Genomic DNA, 23,444 nt, shown 5'->3' with positions numbered 1-23,444 from the left:
TTGTTGCATTTGAGCAAGGACATCATTTTACCATCATTGTTGGGACAAGGAATTCTAAAGAAAGTAAACTCTAAAGAAAACTATCACAACATTTGTTTTTAAGTTAAATCTCAAGAGAACGTGGGTCATGCACCAAGACAATGACCCTTAGCACACAATTATGATTAAAGAAGTCAAAGTTTTGATCTTGGAATTATTCTAGTCCTCCCAAAGACCAGTCCATCTAGTGGTTGTATAAAAAGTATAAAAAGTGCCACAATATTAAAACACTTTGTAAAACATATTTTGCACGGCATGGTGTTTTATGAATCTGGTCCATTGTGTCTTCCATCATAACATGCACAGTGTTGCTACACGCAAAAGCCCGATAAGAAAAATGATTTCCTGTCCTTGAACGTACGACAAGGTTCTTAATTCTTCAGAAACTGTTTTCATTAACAGATAACGTATCAGAACAGACACTCCGCGGGTCACAGGCGTCAAGAACAAATGAAAAGCGGCAGTCTTAAACAGCAGACCCCCGGAGAACGTCTCGGCTCTATGAGATTACAGTGCAGAATAGCTGAATGTGGTTTAAGGATCAAGAGCGTTGCAGATAAAGTGAGGAGAGATGATAGTCCTGACGCGCTGTCTGTCTCTGTCTCTCAGCTCATCTTCTCTTTTTTGTCTTTCCTCTCCTCTCACACTCGTTTAATCACAGTCAGTCTAAAGTGAGCTATTAAGAGCACAGCTCAGAGCTCCCTTCATCTCGCTGACACACACATGCACAAAGGTCAGAGGATCGGATCTCGTTAAAGAAAATTAGGTGTGTGTGTGTGTGTGTGTGTGTGTGTGTGAGAGAGAGAGAGAGAGAGACAGACAGGCATAAATCAATAAGTTAGTCAGACCTGGACCAAGAGAGCCTTCTCGTCTTCAGTCTTTTGTGGGGTCGTACTGGGTTGTAGATCTTAGTGTAGATCTCACTGTCCTCCACTCTGTTAGACATTCAGTCCTGTTACTGGAACTCAGTCCTGTTACTGGAACTCAGTCCTGTTACTGGAACTCACTCCTGTTACTGGCACTCACTCTTGTTACTGGAACTCTGTCCTGTTACTGGCACTCAGTTCTGTTACTGGCATTTACTACTGTTACTGGAACTCAGTCCTGTTACTGGAACTCACTCCTGTTACTGGAACTCACTCCTGTTTCTGGAACTCACTCCTGTTACTGGAACTCAGTCCTGTTACTGGAACTCACTCCTGTTACTGGCACTCACTCCTGTTTCTGGAACTCACTCCTGTTACTGGAACTCAGTCCTGTTACTGGAACTCACTCCTGTTACTGGCACTCACTCCTGTTTCTGGAACTCACTCCTGTTACTGGAACTCACTTCTGTTACTGGAACTCAGTCCTGTTACTGGAACTCACTCCTGTTACTGGAACTCACTCCTGTTATGCCAAGCTCAGACTACTCAACATTTTTGTCCCTCACGATGTTCGCTATGTCAGATTAAGCAGTTATCTCAGTTTTGTGTCATTCTCCGGGGACTGGCAACACTACACGTTAGTCACCGACCAATCATCGTCCACGTCCTAACATGAGTTCGTAGATCATCGCGATGGAGAAGCATAGAATCTGAGAATCACGGCTACAGAAGCCCTTTGCGTGATGGAAGCGCTTTTGTGCTGAGAAAAACAAAAAAAAGAGGGAAAAGCGACTGTGGGCTCCTGGGTTCCTGGGTGACCCAAATGGACATTACATGCTTCGTGTACTTCAGAGAGAACTTGAGGTATAGTAAAGATATAGCTGCTTAGGTTTCAGTGCCTGTAAACAGAATATTTCATAGATTAGGTAGATTATTAGATGATCATTAGATGATTCTTCTGTTTTGCTGGTCTAGAGAACTTCAGGAGCACCGTCCTGCTTTCTTTTTCCATGTTTACATCTGTGCGTCACAGAACACTCTGTCTTCCTATTGGTCAGAGTCAGGCAGAACCTTGTGGAGCATGTCAAACTAGACGATAAAATACAAAAAATTCTAATATGCTAGTCTTTCTGTCGGACGCTCCGACTGCGTCGCTCACGTCCAATTACTGCTCTTTGAGTGTGTCACACTACACGGGCCTTTGTCGCTCACAACACTGAAATTCGGATCTGATGCACACAATTTCTCGGCGCCGACAAAATCGGGTCAAAATCGGGCCAAAATCGTGTAGTCTGATCCGGGCATTAATGGCACTCATTCCTGTTACTTTTTATGTTTTGCGTGACAGGAATGAAAGTAACAGGACTGAGTTTTTAGCATAGAATTAGCAAAAACATGAAAAATAGCTAAATGGCGGCTATGCTAATAGCATGAGGACACTGAGCACATTCTAGTGATTTTCACAAAATTAGAATTTTAAAAATAAACAAATAAGATCTAAGAATTAATCATTAATAATTTATAATTAATAATTATATCTATCTATCTATGTTGGTCTTTTCATTATTTTAAGAAGAAACAGCTGATGTCTTAATTGGTGTCACGTCTGGTGCTGTTAGCTCCTCTGTCCCTTCCACACCCAGCTCTAACGGAGGTTCTCAGGTTAACAACTACACTACCCAGAATGCACCACCCGCTGACATCATGCACTCACCTGATCACGTGACACCTCACCTGCTTCCTCCAGGAAGTCCCGAATACTGATTACTGGCACTATAAAGGTGCACGCCAAACAGACTACCACGCCGCGTATTGTAGGTTATCCTCGTACAAAGCGTTACTTATTTCTTGTCTCAGTTTATTTTGTGTATGACCTTGCTTTTGTTTCCTCGACGCCGATTCTTGCCTCTGTCTTTGATATTGGATTGTTTGTGTATGACCTGGACTGTGCTTTCACTACTGCCTCTTGGATTACCTCTGATACTGGATTGCTTGTGTATGAACTCTGGACTGTCTCCCGTTTATGGTATGGTTTTGTCTTCATTGCTCTGTCTACTGGTGATCACCCCTGTTTTTGTATCGACCCTGATTTCATCTGTTTATTCTTATAATAAACGTATATTGTTTTTATCAGTATCTGCGCTTGTCTGCTATTCTGTTCTGACCATGACAGAATACGCGGCCGAACTAAATCAGATAGCAGATACTGAGACCTTGTATTGATTATAGAGGTTTGAATGCCATAACAAAGAAATTTGCTTACCCTTTGCCCTTAATTCCTTGTGCTCTCGAGCAACTGCGTACGGCTACTTACTTTACCAAGCTTGATTTGCGTAGTGCGTACAATTTGGTTCGCATTAGGGAGGGGGACGAGTGGAAAACAGCGTTTACCACCACCAATGGCCACTACGAATATTTGGTTATGAGCTATGGTCTCGCTAACGCCCCCGCAGTGTTTCAATTGTTTATGAACGATGTTTTTAGAGACATGATTGGCAAGTATGTTACACTTTTTATAGATGACATATTAATCTATTCCTCAGACCTTGATTCCCACGTGCAGCACGTGCGCTCGGTTCTCCAGAGACTTTTGGAGAACAATTTATATGCTAAAGCCGAGAAATGCGAGTTCCACCTTCAGAGAGTCGCATTTCTCGGCTATGTCATCAGCTCCCAGGGAGTCCTCATGGATGACTCGAAGGTAGACGCCGTTACTAGTTGGCCAGTTCCCCAGTCCATCAAAGATCTTCAACGTTTCTTAGGATTCGCCAATTTTTACAGACGTTTCATACGTAACTTCAGTAGCATAGCTGCCCCCCTTACAGCACTCACTAAGAATGCCACCAAAATTCTGAAGTGGTCCCCTGAAGCTGACCAAGCGTTCCAAAAGTTAAAAGCCGCCTTTGTCTCTGCCCCCATTCTTAAACATCCTAATCCAGATTTACCCTTTGTTGTTGAAGTCGATGCTTCTAATACTGGCATCGGAGCAGTTCTCTCCCAACGCAGCGGTTCACCGCCTAAGCTTCATCCCGTAGCCTTTTTCTCAAAGAAAATGTCACCAGCGGAGCGTAATTATGGGATAGGGGATAGAGAGCTGCTGGCTGTTAAACTAGCTCTAGAGGAGTGGCGTCACTGGCTGGAAGGTGCTGCACATCCATTCACCGTTCTTACTGATCACAAGAACCTAGAGTATCTCCGTACAGCTAAACGTCTAAACCCCCGTCAAGCTCGTTGGTCACTGTTTTTCTCCCGATTTAATTTTTCGATCTCGTTTCGTCCAGGCAACCGTAATACTAAGGCTGATGCCTTATCTCGTGTTTTCAGTTCCCCAGACGACACATGCCACGTTTCCGAACCCGAACACATTCTGCCACCCACTGTCAAAGTAGCAGCTATTAGATGGGAACTCGATGACCTCATTCAGCAGAGTCAAGTCAACACACAACCTCCGGAGGGTTGCCCTCCTCACAAGATTTATGTACCTGAACAATTTCGCGATCAACTCATTGGCTGGGCACATGCTGCCCTTACTTCTGGTCACCCTGGTGTTACACGTACGCTACAACTAATCTCAGCTCGGTATTGGTGGGAAACCATGCGAGCTGACATTCAGACTTTCGTAGTTTCATGTTCAGTCTGCGCACAATGCAAAACACCCAAAACCCTTCCAGCCGGTAAACTTTGTCCTCTACCTGTTCCTGAACGACCATGGTCACATATTGCTGTAGACTTTGTTACAGATTTACCTGAATCTGAAGGTTACACTACTATCCTAACAGTTGTAGACAGATTTTCTAGGGGAGTTAAATTTATCCCTTTTCCTGCACTTCCTACTGCTCTTCAGACCGCCCAAGCTATATACACACACATCTTCAGACATTTTGGGGTCCCGGAGGACATTTTGTCAGATAGAGGTCCTCAATTTACTTCCCGGGTATGGAAATCGTTCTTTGAACACTTGGGTGTACACGTGAGTCTCACTTCTGGGTTTCACCCCACTAGTAATGGTCAATGTGAGAGAGTTAACCAAGAGTTGGGAAAGTTTTTACGTTTATACTGTTTTAAACATGCTGCCGAATGGTCACAGTATTTGCTTTGGGCGGAAATAGCCCAAAATTCTCTCACTAACTCCACATCTGGTCTTACTCCTTTCCAGTGCATTCTGGGTTATCAGCCTCCGTTAGCTCCGTGGACAGCGTCGTCCACTGAGATACCCGCTGTTGACGACTGGATGAAGCGGAGTGAGCAGGTGTGGGAGGAGACGCATCAGCAAATCTCGGAGGTCTTACGGAAATATAAGGAGCAGTCCGACAGACACCGTGGTACCACCCCCCAATACCAACCCGGAGACAGGGTGTGGTTGTCGACCCGGGACTTGAGGTTTGAGGGGGCCTGTAGGAAACTGCTGCCTAAGTATATTGGCCCATTTAAGGTTTTGTCTCAGGTTAACGAGGTGACTTATAAGATTGAGTTGCCAGCTCAGTACAGAGTGCATAACTCGTTCCATGTATCTCTGCTCAAGCCTCTTGTCCCAGGTCCGCTTGCTGAGGGTGTTCCTGATGACATGCCGCCCGCGGCAGTGGAGGGGGAGGATTCGTCTACCTATGCGGTTCGAGAGGTGTTGGATTCACGCAGGCGTGGCGGTTTGCTCCAGTACCTCATAGACTGGGAGGGTTATGGCCCTGAGGAGCGTTGCTGGGTTGCCGCCGGTGACGTGCTGGATCCTGCTCTACTGGCCAAATTTCATGCCCGTCACCCTAGTAAGCCTGCTCCTAGACCCCGTGGGCGTCCCAACCGCTCACTCTCTTCTTCGGCTCCGGTACGTAGGGGTTCCCAGTCTCGCAACCCCCGCCTGCCCGTCACCTCTGAGGCTACGCCTGGTCCTCCCGCCGGTACTCCCTGCCCGTCGGGTGGACGTCGTCGTGGTCGTCCCCGTTCCGGCTCCGTTCCGACTCCCTTGGGGGGAGGTACTGTCACGTCTGGTGCTGTTAGCTCCTCTGTCCCTTCCACACCCAGCTCTAACGGAGGTTCTCAGGTTAACAACTACACTACCCAGAATGCACCACCCGCTGACATCACGCACTCACCTGATCACGTGACACCTCACCTGCTTCCTCCAGGAAGTCCCGAATACTGATTACTGGCACTATAAAGGTGCACGCCAAACAGACTACCACGCCGCGTATTGTAGGTTATCCTCGTACAAAGCGTTACTTATCTCTTGTCTCAGTTTACTTTGTGTATGACCTTGCTTTTGTTTTCTCGACGCCGATTCTTGCCTCTGCCTTTGATATTGGATTGTTTGTGTATGACCTGGACTGTGCTTTCACCACCGCCTCTTGGATTACCTCTGATACTGGATTGCTTGTGTATGAACTCTGGACTGTCTCCCGTTTATGGTATTGTTTTGTCTTCATTGCTCTGTCTACTGGTGATCACCCCTGTTTTTGTATCGACCCTGATTTCATCTGTTTATTCTTATAATAAACGTATATTGTTTTTATCAGTATCTGCGCTTGTCTGCTATTCTGTTCTGACCATGACAATTGGTCTTATGTAATATTCACATTTTCTGAGACACTGATTTTTGTGTGTTTTCATTGGCTGTAAGCCATAATCATCAACAATAAAAAATATAAACGCTTAAAATAGCTCACTCTGTGTTTTATTCATCTATATATTATATAAGTTTTACTTTTTAACTGAATTACTGAAACAAATTTACTTTTCAATGATATTCTAATTTTTTGAGATGTACTAGTGTGATCAGTGGAGCTTGATTATTGTATTTATTTAAGCGATTTCACTTTACTTACCTGACATCTCTCTTTCACTCTCTTTTTCCCTTCTGTGTTGCTTTCTCTCTCTCTCTCTCTCTCTCTTTTTTTAATACACAGATCTGAAGCAGAAGTGTTTGGCAAGGATGTGTGTGAAGATGTGAGAAGAGTGAGACTCTTCTGCCAGACTGTTACACAGCTCCTGATCAAAAACCTGAAATATAAATGTTGTGTGTATAAAAGAAAGCAAGAATGAGAGAGAGAAAAAGAATGATACAATAAAGAGAAAAAAAGAGAGAGAGAGAGAGAGAGAGAGAGAGAGAATGTGTGTGTTTGTGCTGACTGTATTACATATTATTTTGTTCCACTTAATCAGAAATAAATAAAAAAACACAGTCAAACACATATTTTCTAATTATTCAATAAAAAAGAATGTTTCTGTGTATGAGGGAGTACACAAGTCATTCTACCAAAAATGTTAATGAAGAATAAAGTTTCGTTATTTATAAATGTTATAAAAGTCCTGATCTTATTCCAGTAGGAATGTTGTGGAAGGAGGGAAGGAAATCCACCAACATTCCGGAGTTGTAGGTGTTCTGTAAGGAGGAATGGGCTAAAATTCCTAATTGCTAGAAAGAACCAGATACTAAAAGAAAGCAAGGGTTCACATACTTTTACAACTCAGATTACTTTACTTACTTTTAGGATTTTTAGAAATTCATAAGAGTTCACAAACTTTCAAACACCAATGTATCATAAATAACAACTTCTGCGTTTACTCAAAGTATATTTTTCAAAGAATTTTAGAAGCATACCCAGCCCACTTCCTGTGCTTGTGCAAAGGAATGCACACACACTCACAAGTTTTAAAGTTTTTAAACTGGGGCTTTTAACAGGAAAAACACTTATCTTTTGTATTTTATTACTCCAAATGAACAAAAAATACAAAATATAGAACAATGTTCAGTCCCGTTTTTATCAGAGAGGCAGGGTTGCCAGGTTTGCGTTTTTCGTGCCAAACTGGGCTTGTTTGAAAATCTAGTCTCGGGTGAAAATGTGTAGAAAGTGTAAAAGTTGACACTAAAAACAGTCTTCCAAGATTGATTACAATGAGAGAGAGAGAGAGAGAGAGAGAGAGAAATCACAATGTAACCAGAAATCACAAGACGATAATAAAAAAAATGTTAAAGATGAGAAAAGAAAGGAAGGGTTAGAACAGAAATAAGTAATTAAGTCAGTTCTTTCTTTCTCTGTTTTTTTTTTTTTTTTTGCTAATTAAGTTACTATTAAACGATCTTGACTGGGATATAAAACTGTTATAAAGAACTAATAAATATGTTACAATATTTTCAAAGACTTTATGATGAACAGCAATACTGATAATAAATCCCTTATAAACAAATTACTAAGTCTAATACTAACTCATAGTTGTTTTGACATTTGCTTCAAACATGTGACAGACATATATTTTGGGCTAGTTTAAGTTTCTGAAGGGCGGGATTTTTAGACTGACTTTGGGCTGGGTATTTTTGTGGACCTGGCAACCCTGTGGTAAGGACATCAAAGGGTTAAGAAATGAAGAAAGTGTAGAAGTACAGTTTAAGGCCACTTATGCCAACTGAGACATACACTGCTTAGCCAATTGGTCTGCAGGTTTAGGTTCAGCAACAGTATGTGCTGAAAGAATGAGGTCAGCTGACTACCTGAATATACTGAATATAGACCAGCTTATTCCATCAATGGATTTTTTCTTCCCTGATGATCACGGGAATATTCCAAGATAATAATGTCAGGATTTATGTGGCTGGAATTATGAAAGAGTGGATCAGGGAGCACCACAGAGTTCACCACAGAGTCCAGATCTTAACCTCAGTGAGAATCTTTGGGATGTGCTGGATGGAGAAGGATTTGTGCAGTGGTCAGACTCTATCATCATCAATGCTGCTGCAAGATCTTGGTAAAAAATTAATTAATGCAACACTGGACTGAAATAAATCTTGTGACATTGTAGAAGCTTATTGAAACAATGCCACAGTGAATGTGTGTAGCAGGCAGTGTATTTAAACTCAACCTACACCATGCTTTTGTTTTTTTTTTATCGCCAGTGGAAAACATGAAGGATCTATCTAAAGGATAAAAAGCTGTTTCATTTGTTCCAAAAAAATAAATATTGAAATTGAAACTTCTGCATTTACTCAAATGATATTTTTCCAAGCATTTTTTTTTTTAAGAATAGAGGAGTTTCCAACAAACAATCCGAGAAATTTGGGTTTGAGCTCTGAAATGAGAATGTGCAGCCTAGTGAACACAAAGAGCCATTATCAGCCCATACACACCCCCACTCAGCTCCTCACTTCCTGTGCTTGTGCAAAGGGAACACACACACACTCACACTCACCCACAGGTGATCACAGTTGATTGGGCATTAATGACAATGGGCAGTTCTGATTGAGCGATTGACCCCTGGGCTTAAGGTCTTCACAGAGTGTGTGTGTGTAACAGGTTGATTAGGCCATGACTTAACGTGTGTGTGTGTTAATGCCTGTTCCAAAGAGCTAGCTAGCTCATTACACTGAGGGCAGGTGTGTGTGTGTGTGTGTGTGTTCGGGTCTTCCTCTGTGACCCGATACGCAAGTTGCTCAGGTAGGTAGCTGCCCTGACCTTTGACCTCTGTGGTTTCCCTAAATGGCCCTTTGTTTCTATTAGCTTTTATCTCTCTCTCTCTCTCTCTCTCTCTCTCTCTCACACACACACACACACACACACACACACCTGTGCTATAAGGTATTTGCTTCATTCATGAGTTCAGACTGTCTCTGCAGCAGGTGAAAGCGAGCCAGGTAAGCTTAATAATTCATTAATTCTCTAAATAATCCTAATTCATGTTTACACTACACCAGATTTCATGGTTAACCGTTATAAGTTGTTAGTAATGCTACTGTTCTTTACTTTTCTAAACTGAACTTCTGTCAAAAGCACAAAAGCTGACAGTTTTTAATCAGTAACATTTGATCAGTACATTGAATCTAAATGAGGATGTTCTCATTTAACGTTTTTAAACGTTTTAAAACTGGGGTCTTTTAAAAGAAAAAAAAACACTGGTCTTTTGTGTTTCATGGCTCTTAATGAATAGACAAATCCACTGCCTGGTCAAAAAAAAAAAAGATCAAACACTCTAATATTTGGTTGAGCCGTCTTTAGATTTGATTGCAGCACTCATTTACTGTGGCATTGTTTCAATAAGCTTCTGCAACATCACAAGATTTATTTCAATAAATCAATGTCAATGTTTCAATATTTCAATGATCTCATGCTCCCTGAATCACTCTTTCACAATTCCAGCCCCATGAATCCTGACATTGTCATCTTGGAATATTCTCGCAATCATCAGGGAAGAAAAAATCCATTGATGGAATAACCTGGTCTATATTCAGTATATTCAGGTAGTCAGCTGACCTCATTCTTTCAGCACATACTGTTGCTGAACCTAAACCTGCAGACCAACTGCAGCATCAACACACACCCCACATCATTTACTTACTTACATCCAGGTGCTGACTTTTTTTTTTTTTTGGCCAGGCTGTGTATTTAAATTAGAATAATGTTCAACCCCCTTTTTTATTGGGGAGGACATCAAAGGGTTAAGAAATAAAGAAAACATGGAAGTAGAGTTTATAACAACTTAGTTTAAGACAGCTGAGAAATATTTTAACTCAACCTACACCATGCTTTTGTTTTTATCGCTATTGGTAACCATGACTTCTAAGTAAAATTGTTTCATTTATTAAAGAACATTTAATATGGGTTTCACTATCGAAGAATCAATATATCGTTTTCAGATTTTATGATCATTCATGTCATTCTGATAAAATGTCCCTAGATTTTTGACAACATTTCAATTAATACTAATAATTAAATCATGTAACACCAACACTGGCACCTAGAAAGTGAAAAAAAAATGTATTATATAAAATATAATATTATATAAGATTATTATATGTATATAATAGCTAGTGTGGACTAGCTGTTATGCCTCGAAGCTTATTTTTTAATTATTTGCGACTTTATTACAGATACTGTAATTAAACACTGCAATAACAACAGCAACATAAACTTGTGTCCAAGAGGTGAGTTCATCAGACTGTAGCTTGCTGCTAACCCCGGCTAGCACTGCTGGAGCAGTACTAGCATTATCCTCTAACTGCACTAAGCGCTAGTTTTTTTGCAGTCCGGGGTGAGTATTATAATACTGTAGCCTGCTGCTAACCCCGGCTAGCACTGCTGGAGCAGTATAGCATTACCCACTAACCACGCTAAGCGCTAGCTAGCTCCTTTGTCGTTCAGAGGAGAGTATATTGGACTGTAGTCGGCGTGTTTACTGTGTTACAACAAGCTATGTCGTCCACTGATAATAGACAAAGTTTACTAAAACTCATCACCTCTGCTACCAGTGTTTTGTACTTTTGAGTCACTACTGCATCTGTAGAGCTGTATCTGTCTCTCAAACTCAGAATAAAGCTCTAATTCTTCTGAGTTTTCCTCCTGTTATCTCTGTATGAGTAAAAGGAAATGATGTATGCTAGCAGTTAGCCGCTAATGCTAATGCTGCTGCATCCAGCCTTCCAGTGGAGTCTGGAAATCTAAGCTTACTGTAAATAAACATAAGTGCTTTACTCACCCAAAAAACAGTTTTCAAGAGAGAAATCTGTGTAGATTAACATCCAGCACTCGTTTAAATTTAAAAGAAAATGTTCTGTTTTTAAGAATTACAATTTTGTTTACTTAACTTAGCTTAGGGTTTACAGGTATCACCTGTAGAAGGAAAACATAATGACAACCCTGTTCCTTACTAGTGTCACATAATTAAGCAATAATACACAAGAGGAAATGCTATAACATTATAGCACGAATCTCGAGTGTATTATTGCGATTATACTATAGTTCCATTATCGCTGTTTATTGAAAGATTTTGAGTTAAAGAGGACGAGAAAATACGATCTGTTTGGTTACAAAAACTCAGAGAGTTAAAATAGTTCCATTGCTGCTCTGTTTGTAGCTGCGCTGTTTATATTGTAAGCACTGAATCGTTGCTAGGTTACCTGTGTGTGAAGAGCTTTGGTTACAGTACATTACCAGCTGATAATGGCACTCATAAAACGCCTCTCAGCCAATCACATTGCAGAAACCACAAACCACAATGAAATCTATTAAAATATTCTTATATACTACAAACAGTTGTGTGATTAGTCCATATATATATAATGTAGAATTTGCATCAGTCATTATTATTATTATTATTATTATTATTATTATTATTATTATTATTATTATTATTATTATTATTATTAATATTTGGGTGGTGTATGATTTATTCTCAGCACTTCAGTGACTGCACTGGTATGGTGGTGGTGTATGAGGTGTTAGTGTGTGTTGTTCTGGTACAGTGAGTGTATCAGATACAGCAGTGCTGCTGTAGTTTTTAAACACTGTATTAAAAGGCATTTATATGTTTTTTTTGTAGAATAACCATGCTGTTGATGACAATTCTAGTGCTATCCACATGCCCACATGGTAAGATTACTATACATAAACAGATTTATTTTATACTAAGTTAGTTTTTGTTCTGTATTGTCAAAAGTTGTGCCCTATGCTTAGTTTTACTGTGACATAACAAATGTCATGGTTCATGGGACCTAGCTGCATGTGCCATGACTTTTGCCATCCACTGCACTGGCTACTGTAGGTGGTAATGTAATGCCTTATGATGTACAAAAAAAAGTTACTTTCTGAATTTCAGTAATTCAGTTCAAAATATGAAACTCATGTATTATATAGATGTATTAAACACAGAGTGATCTATTTTAAGTGTTTATTTCTTTTATTGCTGATGATTATGGCTTACAACCAATGAAAACTCAAAAATCAGAGTCTCAGGAAATTTTTATATTATATAAGACTAATTGGTACATTTGGCAGTGTGGGCAGTGTGCCAAGTCCTGCTGGAAAATGAAATCTGCATCTCCATAAAAGTTGTCAGCAGAGGGAAGCATGAAGTGCTGTAAGATTTTGTGGGAAAACAAAACTGCACTGACTTTAGACTTGATAATAAAACACAGTGGATCAACACCAGCAGATGACATGACTCTCCAAACCTACAACATCTTACAGCACTTCATGTTTCACTCTGCTGACAACTTTTATGGAGATGTGGATTTCCTTTTCCAGCAGGACTTGGCACACTGCCCACACTGTAGCCAAAAGTACAAATTAGTCTTATACAGCTCTGGAATAAATTAAGAGTCCTCTTCAGTTTCTGAATCAGTTTCTCTGATTTTGCTCTTTATAGGTTTATGTTTGAGTAAAATGAACATTGTTATTTTATTCTATAAACTACAGACAGCATTTCTTCCAAATATAAATAGTGTCATTTAGAGCATTTATTTGCAGAAAATGAGAAATGGCTGAAATAACAAAAAAGGTGCAGAGCTTTCAGACCTCAAATAATGCAAAGAAAACAAATTCATATTTATAAAGTTTTAAGAGTTCAGAAGTCAATATTTGGTGGAATACCCCGGTTTTTTAATCACAGTTTTCATGCATCTTGGCATGTTCTCCTCCACCAGTCTTACACACTGCTTTGGGATAACTTTATGCATTTACTCCTGTTGAAAAATTCTAGCAGTTCAGCTTGGTTTGATGGCTTGTGATCATCCACCTTCCTAGATTATATTACAGAGCTTTTTAATTTGGTACAATCAAAGAAAATCATACTTTTTAAGTGGTCTCTTATTTTTTTCCAGAGCTGTATAATAATAGATCCTAATAATATAATAGATTTACTCATTCATAAGATAAGACCTCACAACTTATACATGTGTTGGTGCATTCCCAAGCTGTCTGCTGGGTCAAAACAGGCAGGCATTTTCTACCTGATATTACATATATCATATATCTTGAAGATTACTATTCAACCATTAAATCAAAAGGTTTCATGTTTGATAACAAATGTTATTGAAAATTCTAAATGTAATAGTAATAGAAAATATTTATATATTGAAGAAAAATCTGCAATTTTCCAAATATAATGAATAAAACTCAAATCAAATATTTTCCTGAATACAAATCAAACAGTTCCTTTCTTCCAATTTTTTCGTTTTGTTACGGTTGTCTAGTTTGTGTGTCTATTTGACACTCCAGACTATGTCCAGCTCAAAGCTCTCAGATACATATTATTGATGTATCCCAGTCTCCTTTTATAAAATCATACAAAAACACATTTTAATAAACTGTGTATTATTTTTTACTTTAATATTATTTTTTTATAGTATAATGACTGTATAATTGAATGTTGGTCAATTAATGTATAGTAAAATGTACAGATATGCTTTCACTCATACTGTGTCTCTGTTGTTCTGCAGTGCAGAGCAGTCTTGTGTTCTGCCCAGATACAAGTGACCTCAACACAGATCAGCTTCTGATTGGTGAGTTGGTGTTGATGTATCCCAGAAATATTAAGAGCTCTGATCTGTAATACTGTATTAGAGAAGCTGTGCTGTAACCTAACACAGTTTTGTATGTGTGTGTGTGTGTGTTTTGCAGAGTGTCTGGGCGTGCAGTTCAGCTGGCTGAATGCAGTGTATGATAATTTGGTGTCAGTGCTGAGGTTTGCGGTGAGGATGCGCTGTGAGGCTGCTGTGTGTCCTTCTGACCTGCTGCAGGAGAACAGACACTACTGCAGCTACAGGACCTTCCAGAACACAACACACACCCCTCAACCTGCTGACACACTCGACCGGTGAGCCCTGACAGTGACAGAGAGAGAGAGAGAGAGAATGAGCCTGCAAAATTCAAATAAGGACCAGTTTTTACTGCTAGCTGGTTTTGGATGGTCTAAGCTGGTGTCCAGATGCTCTTTGCTATCTTACACCAACAGTCTATTTTTACGCCTTTTTCACCATTAAAATAATATCAGAGTTTAGGAATAAATCTACACTGATGGGTGTGGTGGTCTGGTGGAAGTGCGGTGTGTTCAGGTAAATTTCTGGTGTGTTTCTATCTTGGCAGTGGGAAATACTAGTGCGCCACTGACTGAATAAAACCCTGACAACAGTCAACAGTCAGCCGCCCAATCCTATCTTAGCCAAGCAGGAGCGCTGTGCAGGTTGTGCACACTCAGTGCTATTAAGATATCAACTCACCAAAGTCAGAGTGCACCTGCCTCTTAAAGGGAATGACAGCTGGCACACTGATTATTATTTCACGTTATGCCCAAAACACACCCATGATTAATTAAGAGAATTAGTTCCTGCCTTTTGCGCGTTTTAAAAAGCGCAAGGCTAATTTTTTGCACCCTCACAATACCAAAGACACACCAAAATGACCTAAAACAAGCACTTTCTCTCCTACCATCTATGGCAAGTTAACTGTCATATTTTATGGACTATGAGGCGCACCAAATTATAAGTCACACTATCAATGAAAGTCTATTTTCATACATAAGGTGCACTGGATTGTAAGGCGCATTTTAGGCAACAATATTAAGAAACAAGGTTGTCACCATGTGGGAACAAAACTGTAATTCTTAAAAAAAAATAAAAAAATCCCAAAATTAAACGAGCGCAGGATGTTAATCTACACTGATTTTTCTCCTAAAAATTGTTTATTTGGGAGAGTAAAGTGCTTTTGTTTATTTACAGTAAGCTTAGAATTCCAATATTTTCAACAGTACGGGCAGCAGCCGCGCTAGACATGGTTAGCAGCCACGCTAGGTGAGGTTAGCAGCAGCACTAACCGCGGTTAGAGCTAGTTAATGCCGCCCAACAGAGCTACACTAAGGAACCCTGAGTGTTCCAGTAAGCCAGTCTTTTAGCTACCAGTTCTTCACATGTAGCTTGTTTTAACATGGTAAACGCGCAGACTACAGTTCAATATACTCGCCTCTGAACGGCGAAAGAGCTAGCACTGCAGTGAGATGAAAAAGAAGAAGAAGAGAGGAAGAGGAGGGGGAAGATTAAATAGAAAGAACAATAAATAAGAGGAAAGAGTCCAATTAGATGCAGCAATTAGACTCAGCAGGAGAACAACATTTTAAAGATGAATTAACTTCACAGTGGAGACTAAATACACACACACGTCATGCCTAATCAAATACTATGTGTGTGTGTGTGTGCAGATGCTGTCTACACCATAGGAGATGCTTTCAGGAACTAGAGGAGAGAAACTGCAGACAAACTCTACCAACACTCACCAACTACACCTGTGACTACCTTACCAACAACAGCTGTGGTAAATAAACCCCACCCCCAAAAGACCCTCACACACACACAGACACACACAGACACACACACACTTACTAATAGTGTATAGAATCGGCATTACGTGTCTCAGACCAATGAGTAAATGAATACAGGTGCTTCCTGTACACACACACACTGCCCTATAAAAGAGTTCTCAGAGGCTACCTATAGGTAGTTTACCTCTTGGTGAGAAATCGTTGACTCTATGATACACCTAAAAACATTTAAAAGTTGGGGCATCATTGTAATGAGACAAATTCACCACCATCTAGGCTCTGTTGGCATCATTTACAGGCTGCTGGATCATCTTAACGAATCATAATGAATCCAGATTTTAAGGCGCACTATCAATAAATGTTTATTTTCTGGTCTATTTTTATACATAAGGTGCACCAGATTATAAAGCGCATTATGCAACACTAGTAAGGAACAGGGCTGATGCCATGTTTCCCATGTGGCCTCAGTTGCTCGATCCTGCCGCTTTGCTCTTTACAACATCGGAAAAATTTGAGCGTTTCTGACGCAACAGGCCACCCAACTCCTGGTACAAGCTGTGGTAATCTCACGCCTCGACTACTGCAATGCCGTACTAACTGGCCTCCCGGCCTGTGTAGTAAAACCACTACAGATGATTCAGAACGCAGCAGCACGTCTGGTCTTCAACCAGCCAAAACGGGCACATGTCACTCCGCTGCTCATTGAGCTCCACTGGCTACCGGTTGATGCTCGCATCAAATTCAAAGCTCTTACAATCGCCTACAAGGTGATGACAGTACAGGCTCCTTCCTACCTGCACTCGCTCCTGAAGGCTTACGCTACCTCCCGGCCGCTGCGCTCCTCCAATGAACGTCGCCTCGCTTTGCCAAACACTCACACAAAGCAATCCAGACTGTTCTCATACAGAGTTCCACAATGGTGGAACAAACTACCTTCCACTACCAGATCAGGAGAATCTCTCACTATCTTTAATAAACTCCTGAAGACAGAGCTCTTCAAAGAGCACTTACTCTCCTAACACCTCTAACTAACTAACTAATTCTAACCTCATCTATAGATGTTTTATTTTTAACTTCTATTATTTTTGTACTTAACCTCTTCTATTATTTGCACTTCAATATTGTAAGTTGCTTTGGACAAAAGCGTCTGCCAAATGTAATGTAATGTAATGTAATGTAATGTAATTAGCATTAGCAACTAACCGCTAGTGCTAGCCGCATCTAGCGGCTAATGCTGTCCAACAGTGATAGACTGAGGAACCCTGAGTGTTCCGGTAAGCCAGGGCAATATTAGCTAGCGGTTCCTCCCATGTAGCTTGTTTTAACACGGTAAGCACGCAGACTACCATCCGATATACTTACCTCTTAACGGTAAAAGTGCTATGCACTTAGCGCATTTAGTGGGTAATGCTAATTACCAGCAGCAGGCTGGTTAGCAGCAGGCTACAGTCCGATATACTCACCTCTGAACGGCGAAAGAGGTAGCACTTAGCGGGTAACTGTAATGCTGCTCCAGCAATGCTAGCTGGTGCTTAGCGTGGTTAGCGCCTAATGCTAATACTGCTTCAGCCAAAGAACACAAACTTATATGGTCTTATCGCCAAACAAGCATCTACAGTGTAGGACCAGATAGATGTAATGTCAGCTTACGCAACATACGAATGTAGAGCAGGATCTACAGGACCAGCAGAAACATCTGTGGGTAAATGTGCTTCAGGATGGAATACAGAACCTGTATAACTCTATACCATCAACCGTATCTCATCTTGGATCCAGGCTAGAGAAACAGAACCCAACAGGATACTAGAGCCTCCTTTATACTACATATATCATTAATACATTTACACATATAAAGCTTCATCATTCCAGCAGCTCCTTGTTGGTGCGTAATACGTTTTGTCAATGAATTCATTTCCTCATATATCTATAGGATGAGTAATCCCATGATTCATTCTGATTCACCAATCTACTTTGCTCCTATAGAGTTTTGAAGGTTGTTAAATGATTCATTTGCCGCTGCCCACAGATTCACTTGATTCATGTGAGGAAGGATTCTGTCTGTGTGACCAAGAAGCCATTGGGTGCATCTCCTACAGCTCACAGTCTCAAGCCATCAGACAGCAGATAAAGACCAGTGCAGGTAATTCAACTTCCTAATGGCTTAATCATTGGGTTATTGGGTTTCCTGAACAGGGATTAAAGGAGAACTCTGGTGTAAAATTGACTTTTGGTATAAAGAATATTAACTTTGTTGAATAGCACACCTTTCTGCTTTCTCTCAGCTTTCTGAGATGCAGTAATTTTGTGCTTTTTGCCCAGCACTCTTTACAACAACCACTCCAGGGGCATATTTTGCTCCTATAAATCACGTTTTACACGGTTATCCAGGCTCAAAGTAGCTCAACACCTCCTTGGTAGAATCTGGAGAGCCCTGACATTTAAAACGAGGCATTAATACCTTTAAAAGTGCACAAGAAGCTTATTAAAAACTACTGTTTACAACACATAGCGTTAGCTACAGCTCCGGACATCGCCATCACTATACTGATAATTACATAGCCTTCCTCCTGGCATAGCAGCCGCTGCCCAGTGCATTTATTTACACTGAGGAAGGTGTTAAATAATCACAATTCCACCAATTTTTAAGGTTCTTGTGTACTTTTAAAATTATTAATGCCTCGTTTTGAATGCTAGAGCTCTCCAGATTCTACCAATGAAGTGTGGAGCTACTTTGACCCTGTATAACAGTGTAAAAAGCGATTTATCTGAGCAAAATATGCCCTGAAGTGGCCATTGTAAAGAGTGCTGGGCAAAAAGCACAAAATTACTGGATCTCGGAAAGCTATTCAACAAAGGTTAGTACTCTTTATCATGTTTTACTACACCAAAAGTCTATTTCACACTGGGGTTCTCCATTAAAACTAGTCTTAAACTTGCTTTCTATGTGAAATCTCCATAAAAAAAAGGTTATTTAGTCCAAGACTTGGCTAAATATTGCTTTGAAAACTTGTCAAGAGTAAATTACTTGAATTTCTTGTATCTTAATGTGTTTGAGAGCATCAGCTGTAAAGGTGTGAAGAGGTGAAGTTCTAATCCATATTAAGGCAAGAACTACTCAAATAAGTAAAGAAAAATGACTTTAAAGAATGAATGTCAGTCAATCTAAAAGATTTTAAGAACTTTGAAAGTATCCTCAACTTCAGTTGCAAAGACAATCAAAAGACAACAGTATGATGGAACTGGCACTCATCAGGACCGCACCAGAAAAAGAGAAGCAAGAGTTACCTCTGTTGTACAGAATGAGCTCATCAGAGTTACCAGCCTCAGAAACCACAAGTTAACAGCTTAACCCCAGATAAGAGCACCTAAATACTCCTAAATACACAATATTTACAATATTACCTGCCATCATATTGGAGATACAAGCTTATTATCTGACAGTGACAATAAGTGGAAGCTTTGCAGAACTCATCTTCCTATTTTTTTCTTTACCATGCTTTTAGCCCATATCCTTATTTACATTCACCTCATCTCTCTCTTTCTCTCTCTCTCGCTTTCTTTCATTTTGATTGACAGGTCTTCTTGATAATGACACCATCAGTGATGCGCTCAACAGAACAGGTGAGGGAGAGTGATACACACACAGAGATAACACCCCTCACAGGGGTCATCGAGCATCTCACACACACCTGTCAACCTAAAGCCAATTAAACCAGTGATCTTTAGATACCAGTGACAGAGGAGTGAGAGGTTTTTCACGCTCATCTTTAATACATGAACACTACTAGCTCACCACTCACGGTTTCTTTTTTTCTTATTAAGTAGAGCTGAAAGAAAACAAACCATAACCAACCCAATCATCCTAAAGACTTCAGGGCGTGTCGTTGATTAATTCTCTTAATTAATCATGGGTGTGTTTTGGGCGTAACGTGAAATAAACCAATCATTGTGCCCATTGTCGTTCCATTTAAGAGGCAGGTGAGCTCTGACTTTGGCGCTTTCGTATCTTAACAGTGTGGTTTTGTGGATCTCAGCAGAGAATACTGACCTGCTGTCTGTAGTAAATCAGTGCTAGAACAGACGGTGTTACTGCTGTTACTCTCTACTGCAGCGTCACATTGAAAAGACTCTTGGAAACTGGAGAAAACAAATTTAAAATGTGGATAGGAAGCAAGTCTATATACTTTTCTCTTTCTTTTCTATGTATTTTGCTCAGATTGGACAGAAGCATCTCTCCAGATACCAGATCTGGATGTAATGCCTGATGGTAACACAGTTTTTAAGAATCTACAAGATTCATAATTCTCATTAATACATTTTCACAAAGCATTCATTTTTCAAATGTCTCACTCTTTCTGTCCTAGACCTGTATACTGTTATAAATGGAACTCTGGGTAATTTCACTGATGATTTTCTCCTGACTAACGACACTCTAAAGAACGACACCTACAACCCAGGGATTTCTGTGATTCCTGCACCAGGTAATTGTGATTTTTCTCACTATTCCAGAACAGTGCTGCACTTCTACATTCCAGCATCTGTGAAAATACTGTTATTAACTGTATGTTTGAGAGTGAGGGTAGCAGAGGCCTCAAAAGCAGTCAAAAGCATATGGATTCAAATTCATGAGCCATAGGCCTATATTTAACTGTATATAAATGCACACAAGTATTCATTTATTCCATCCATTCTTTACCATTAGTGGAGCTCATATTATGTTGTTAGTCTTTTCCTATTCAGAGGGGATTCACTTTAAATGGATAGGTGGGGTAACGTAATCATTACCTACTGTATATTGAGTTTCCCTGTGATTTTAGCCCTTGGATCATTTTTACAGACTGTGCACTACCACAACCTTCTATAAAACCAGCCATAAAAATAGCCTCAGGACTTCCGGTCCAGGGCAGTATGGCGTAGGTCACGGAAAACGCGAGCTCCGCAGAGCGAGGTTGTTTCTTACTTATGGTGCACTGTTAATTTCCTTTTTTTCTCGACTGAGGCTTGGTTTTGGTTTACTTACTCGTTTCGCCGTTCCTGTTTTTGCCGACATGCCACCTAAAACTAGTAAAAGTTCGGCTTCCTCTCAGCCCCTCATCGGCCCAGCGCTCGCTGCTGCCTCCTCGGCCTCGAGTGATGCGTCTCCTCCAAGAGAGAAGCCTGCTTCCCCTGTTCTCGCCAAAGAGCTTACAGCTCTAAAATCGGACATTATACAAGCGGTAACCTCAGAGATCACGCGTGCACTTACAGCTGAGTTCCACGCTATCTCCAGGGATTATCATTCCAAACTTCAGACGGAGCTCCAGGAGATGAAATCCGAGCTACTTCGAGACAACGCGTCGCTGAGAGCGGAGCTCGGGTCAGTCGTGCGCACCGTTTCTGAAGTCGAAACCTCCCTGTCGGGACTCTCGGATGAGGTTGTGGGACTTAGGGCGAAAGTTGAATCCCTCACCAGTGAGCTTGCTAGAGTCGACGCTAAATGCGAGGACTTGGAGGCTCGATCGCGTCGTCAGAACATCAGGATTATCGGCGTACCTGAGGGTGATTCACGATTCACTTTATCCAACTCCACTGTTTCGGAGCTTTTGCGGGAAGCCCTTTCTTTGGAAAAAAGCCCACTTGTGGACAGAGCTCACCGTTCTCTGGCGCCTCGCCCAAAACCTGATGAACCCCCTCGCCCAATAATAGTGAAGTTACACTATTTTGAGGACTGTGTTCGGATTCTCAGAGAAGCAAGAAATCGTCCGCGCATCACATTCTCTGATATGAATCTCTCCATCTACCCTGATCTCACCTCCAAAGTGGCTAAGGCAAGAGCAGCTTTCAACACAGTCAGAAGGAAACTTCGTTCAATGGACGGGGTAAAATATGGCATGTTTTATCCAGCTCGACTTCGTATTACACACAACGGCGAATCACGGGAGTTTACCTGTGCTACTGAAGCTGAGCGTTTCATTTCTACACTGCCTGGGTGACTGTTTCTCTCATTCTGCCTTTTGTGTGTGTCCTCCTCATTCTTTTGCTGTTCGACAGTGAATATGTGAGTGTATGTGTATGTATATGTATATGTGCATGGAGAGTCGAGGGGTGAGGGGGGGGGGGTAAACATAAATAGGTACATAAATGGTGATTGATATAATTACAACGGTAATTACAATGAAAATAGGTCGCTAAAGGGTGAAAATAAATGGAAATGTTTGAGATGATGATAACTGCTTGGATGCGGTGCACCGTCAGATACTTGTAGTATGTTGTAATTTTGCTTGTTCTGTGGAGTTTACTAATGGTCTGTACTCGCACTGAGCTGTTCTTTCGGAAGTGCTGTTCATTTGGGATTGACTCCCGTTGGAGTCTATTTGGAAGTTGGGGGGGGGGGGGGGTGGGCGGGTGTTTGTCTTCCTTTTTTTTTTTTTTTTATATATATATATATATATATCCAGTTGGCCTGTACGATGTTTCACATTTATTGTACGATGACATAAATGACTGACTCTAATTCTAAGACAGTGTCAGGCGAGTTCCCTTTAAGTTTCCTGACTTGGAATGTCAGAGGTTTAAATAATCCACTTAAACGGTTAAAGATATCTAATCATTTGCAGCATTTGACTGCTGATGTGGTATTTCTGCAGGAGACACACCTTAGGAATGAGGATCATCTTAAATTGCAATTCTCTTGGGTTGGTGATATTTTTCACTCCAAATTTAATTCTAAAACCAGAGGAGTTGCAATCTTGATTAAAAAGGGAATTCAGTTTGTTCCTGGAAGTGTTGTTGCAGATGTGAATGGCAGGTATTTGATTGTGCAAGGTCATTTATTTAATACCCCGGTGTTGCTTGTGAATGTTTATGCTCCTAATTTTGATAATCCAAATTTTATGTCAGGATTACTTAGCTCGATACCATCTCTAAATACTCATTTCTTGATTCTTGGTGGAGATTTTAATTGCATTATTGATCCAGATTTAGATCATTCAGCCCCTTCCGTAAAAACCCGCTCTGCTACGTCTCAAGTACTTTTCGATTTCTTAACAGACAATGCTATTCTCGATCCTTGGAGAGCTCACAATCCCAGTGCTAAAATATTCTCTTTCTATTCTCATCCACATAAAACTTATTCTCGCATTGATTATTTTTTTTTGGATAGTTTCCTTTCTTCAAGGGTAATTTCATCTACTTATCATCCTATTGTCTTGTCTGACCATGCCCCCCTCACTGTTAGTGTGAAGTTATCTAACCGTTCTTTTGTCTCACCACTTTGGAGATTTAATTCGTTGCTGTTGTCGGATCCTGCCTTTAATGTATTTATCAATTTTTCTATAGACGATTTTATTATTAACAATAAAAGTCCCTCTACTTCAGCTTCTCTTTTGTGGGAATCCCTCAAAGCTTACTTACGAGGGCAGATTATTTCTTATACTGATTATTCCAACAAGATGCGGAAACAGGAGGTGCAGGATCTCACAACTGCAATTG

At 40.6% G+C, this 23,444-nt stretch overlaps 2 protein-coding genes across 3 annotated transcripts in view; both read left to right on the top strand.

The window, feature by feature from the left end:
- Positions 1 to 7,088, top strand: part of LOC111194590 (HERV-H LTR-associating protein 1) — a 42,636-nt gene extending 35,548 nt beyond the window's left edge. Inside the window, exon 13 of the mRNA XM_022679251.2 lies at positions 6,803 to 7,088. Within this exon, the coding sequence (XP_022534972.2) occupies positions 6,803 to 6,846 (44 nt within the window). The 3' untranslated portion in view covers positions 6,847 to 7,088. The remainder of the gene's footprint in view (positions 1 to 6,802) is intronic.
- Positions 7,089 to 12,207: 5,119 nt separating this feature from the next.
- oc90 (otoconin 90) overlaps positions 12,208 to 23,444 on the top strand; it is a 29,173-nt gene continuing 17,936 nt past the window's right edge. For both annotated transcript variants that reach the window (XM_022679253.2, XM_022679252.2), the window contains exons 1-8: positions 12,208 to 12,253; positions 14,101 to 14,163; positions 14,282 to 14,477; positions 15,855 to 15,967; positions 18,001 to 18,114; positions 19,551 to 19,595; positions 20,191 to 20,241; positions 20,339 to 20,455. In XM_022679253.2, coding sequence (XP_022534974.2) covers positions 12,211 to 12,253; positions 14,101 to 14,163; positions 14,282 to 14,477; positions 15,855 to 15,967; positions 18,001 to 18,114; positions 19,551 to 19,595; positions 20,191 to 20,241; positions 20,339 to 20,455 — 742 coding nt within the window. In that variant the 5' untranslated portion in view covers positions 12,208 to 12,210. The remainder of the gene's footprint in view (positions 12,254 to 14,100; positions 14,164 to 14,281; positions 14,478 to 15,854; positions 15,968 to 18,000; positions 18,115 to 19,550; positions 19,596 to 20,190; positions 20,242 to 20,338; positions 20,456 to 23,444) is intronic.

Source organism: Astyanax mexicanus, chromosome 4 (genome assembly GCF_023375975.1).
Source record: "Astyanax mexicanus isolate ESR-SI-001 chromosome 4, AstMex3_surface, whole genome shotgun sequence".
Taxonomy (NCBI): domain Eukaryota; kingdom Metazoa; phylum Chordata; class Actinopteri; order Characiformes; family Acestrorhamphidae; genus Astyanax; species Astyanax mexicanus.
The sequence above is the reverse complement of the archived record's forward strand: the minus strand, read 5'-3'. Positions and strand labels throughout refer to the sequence as shown.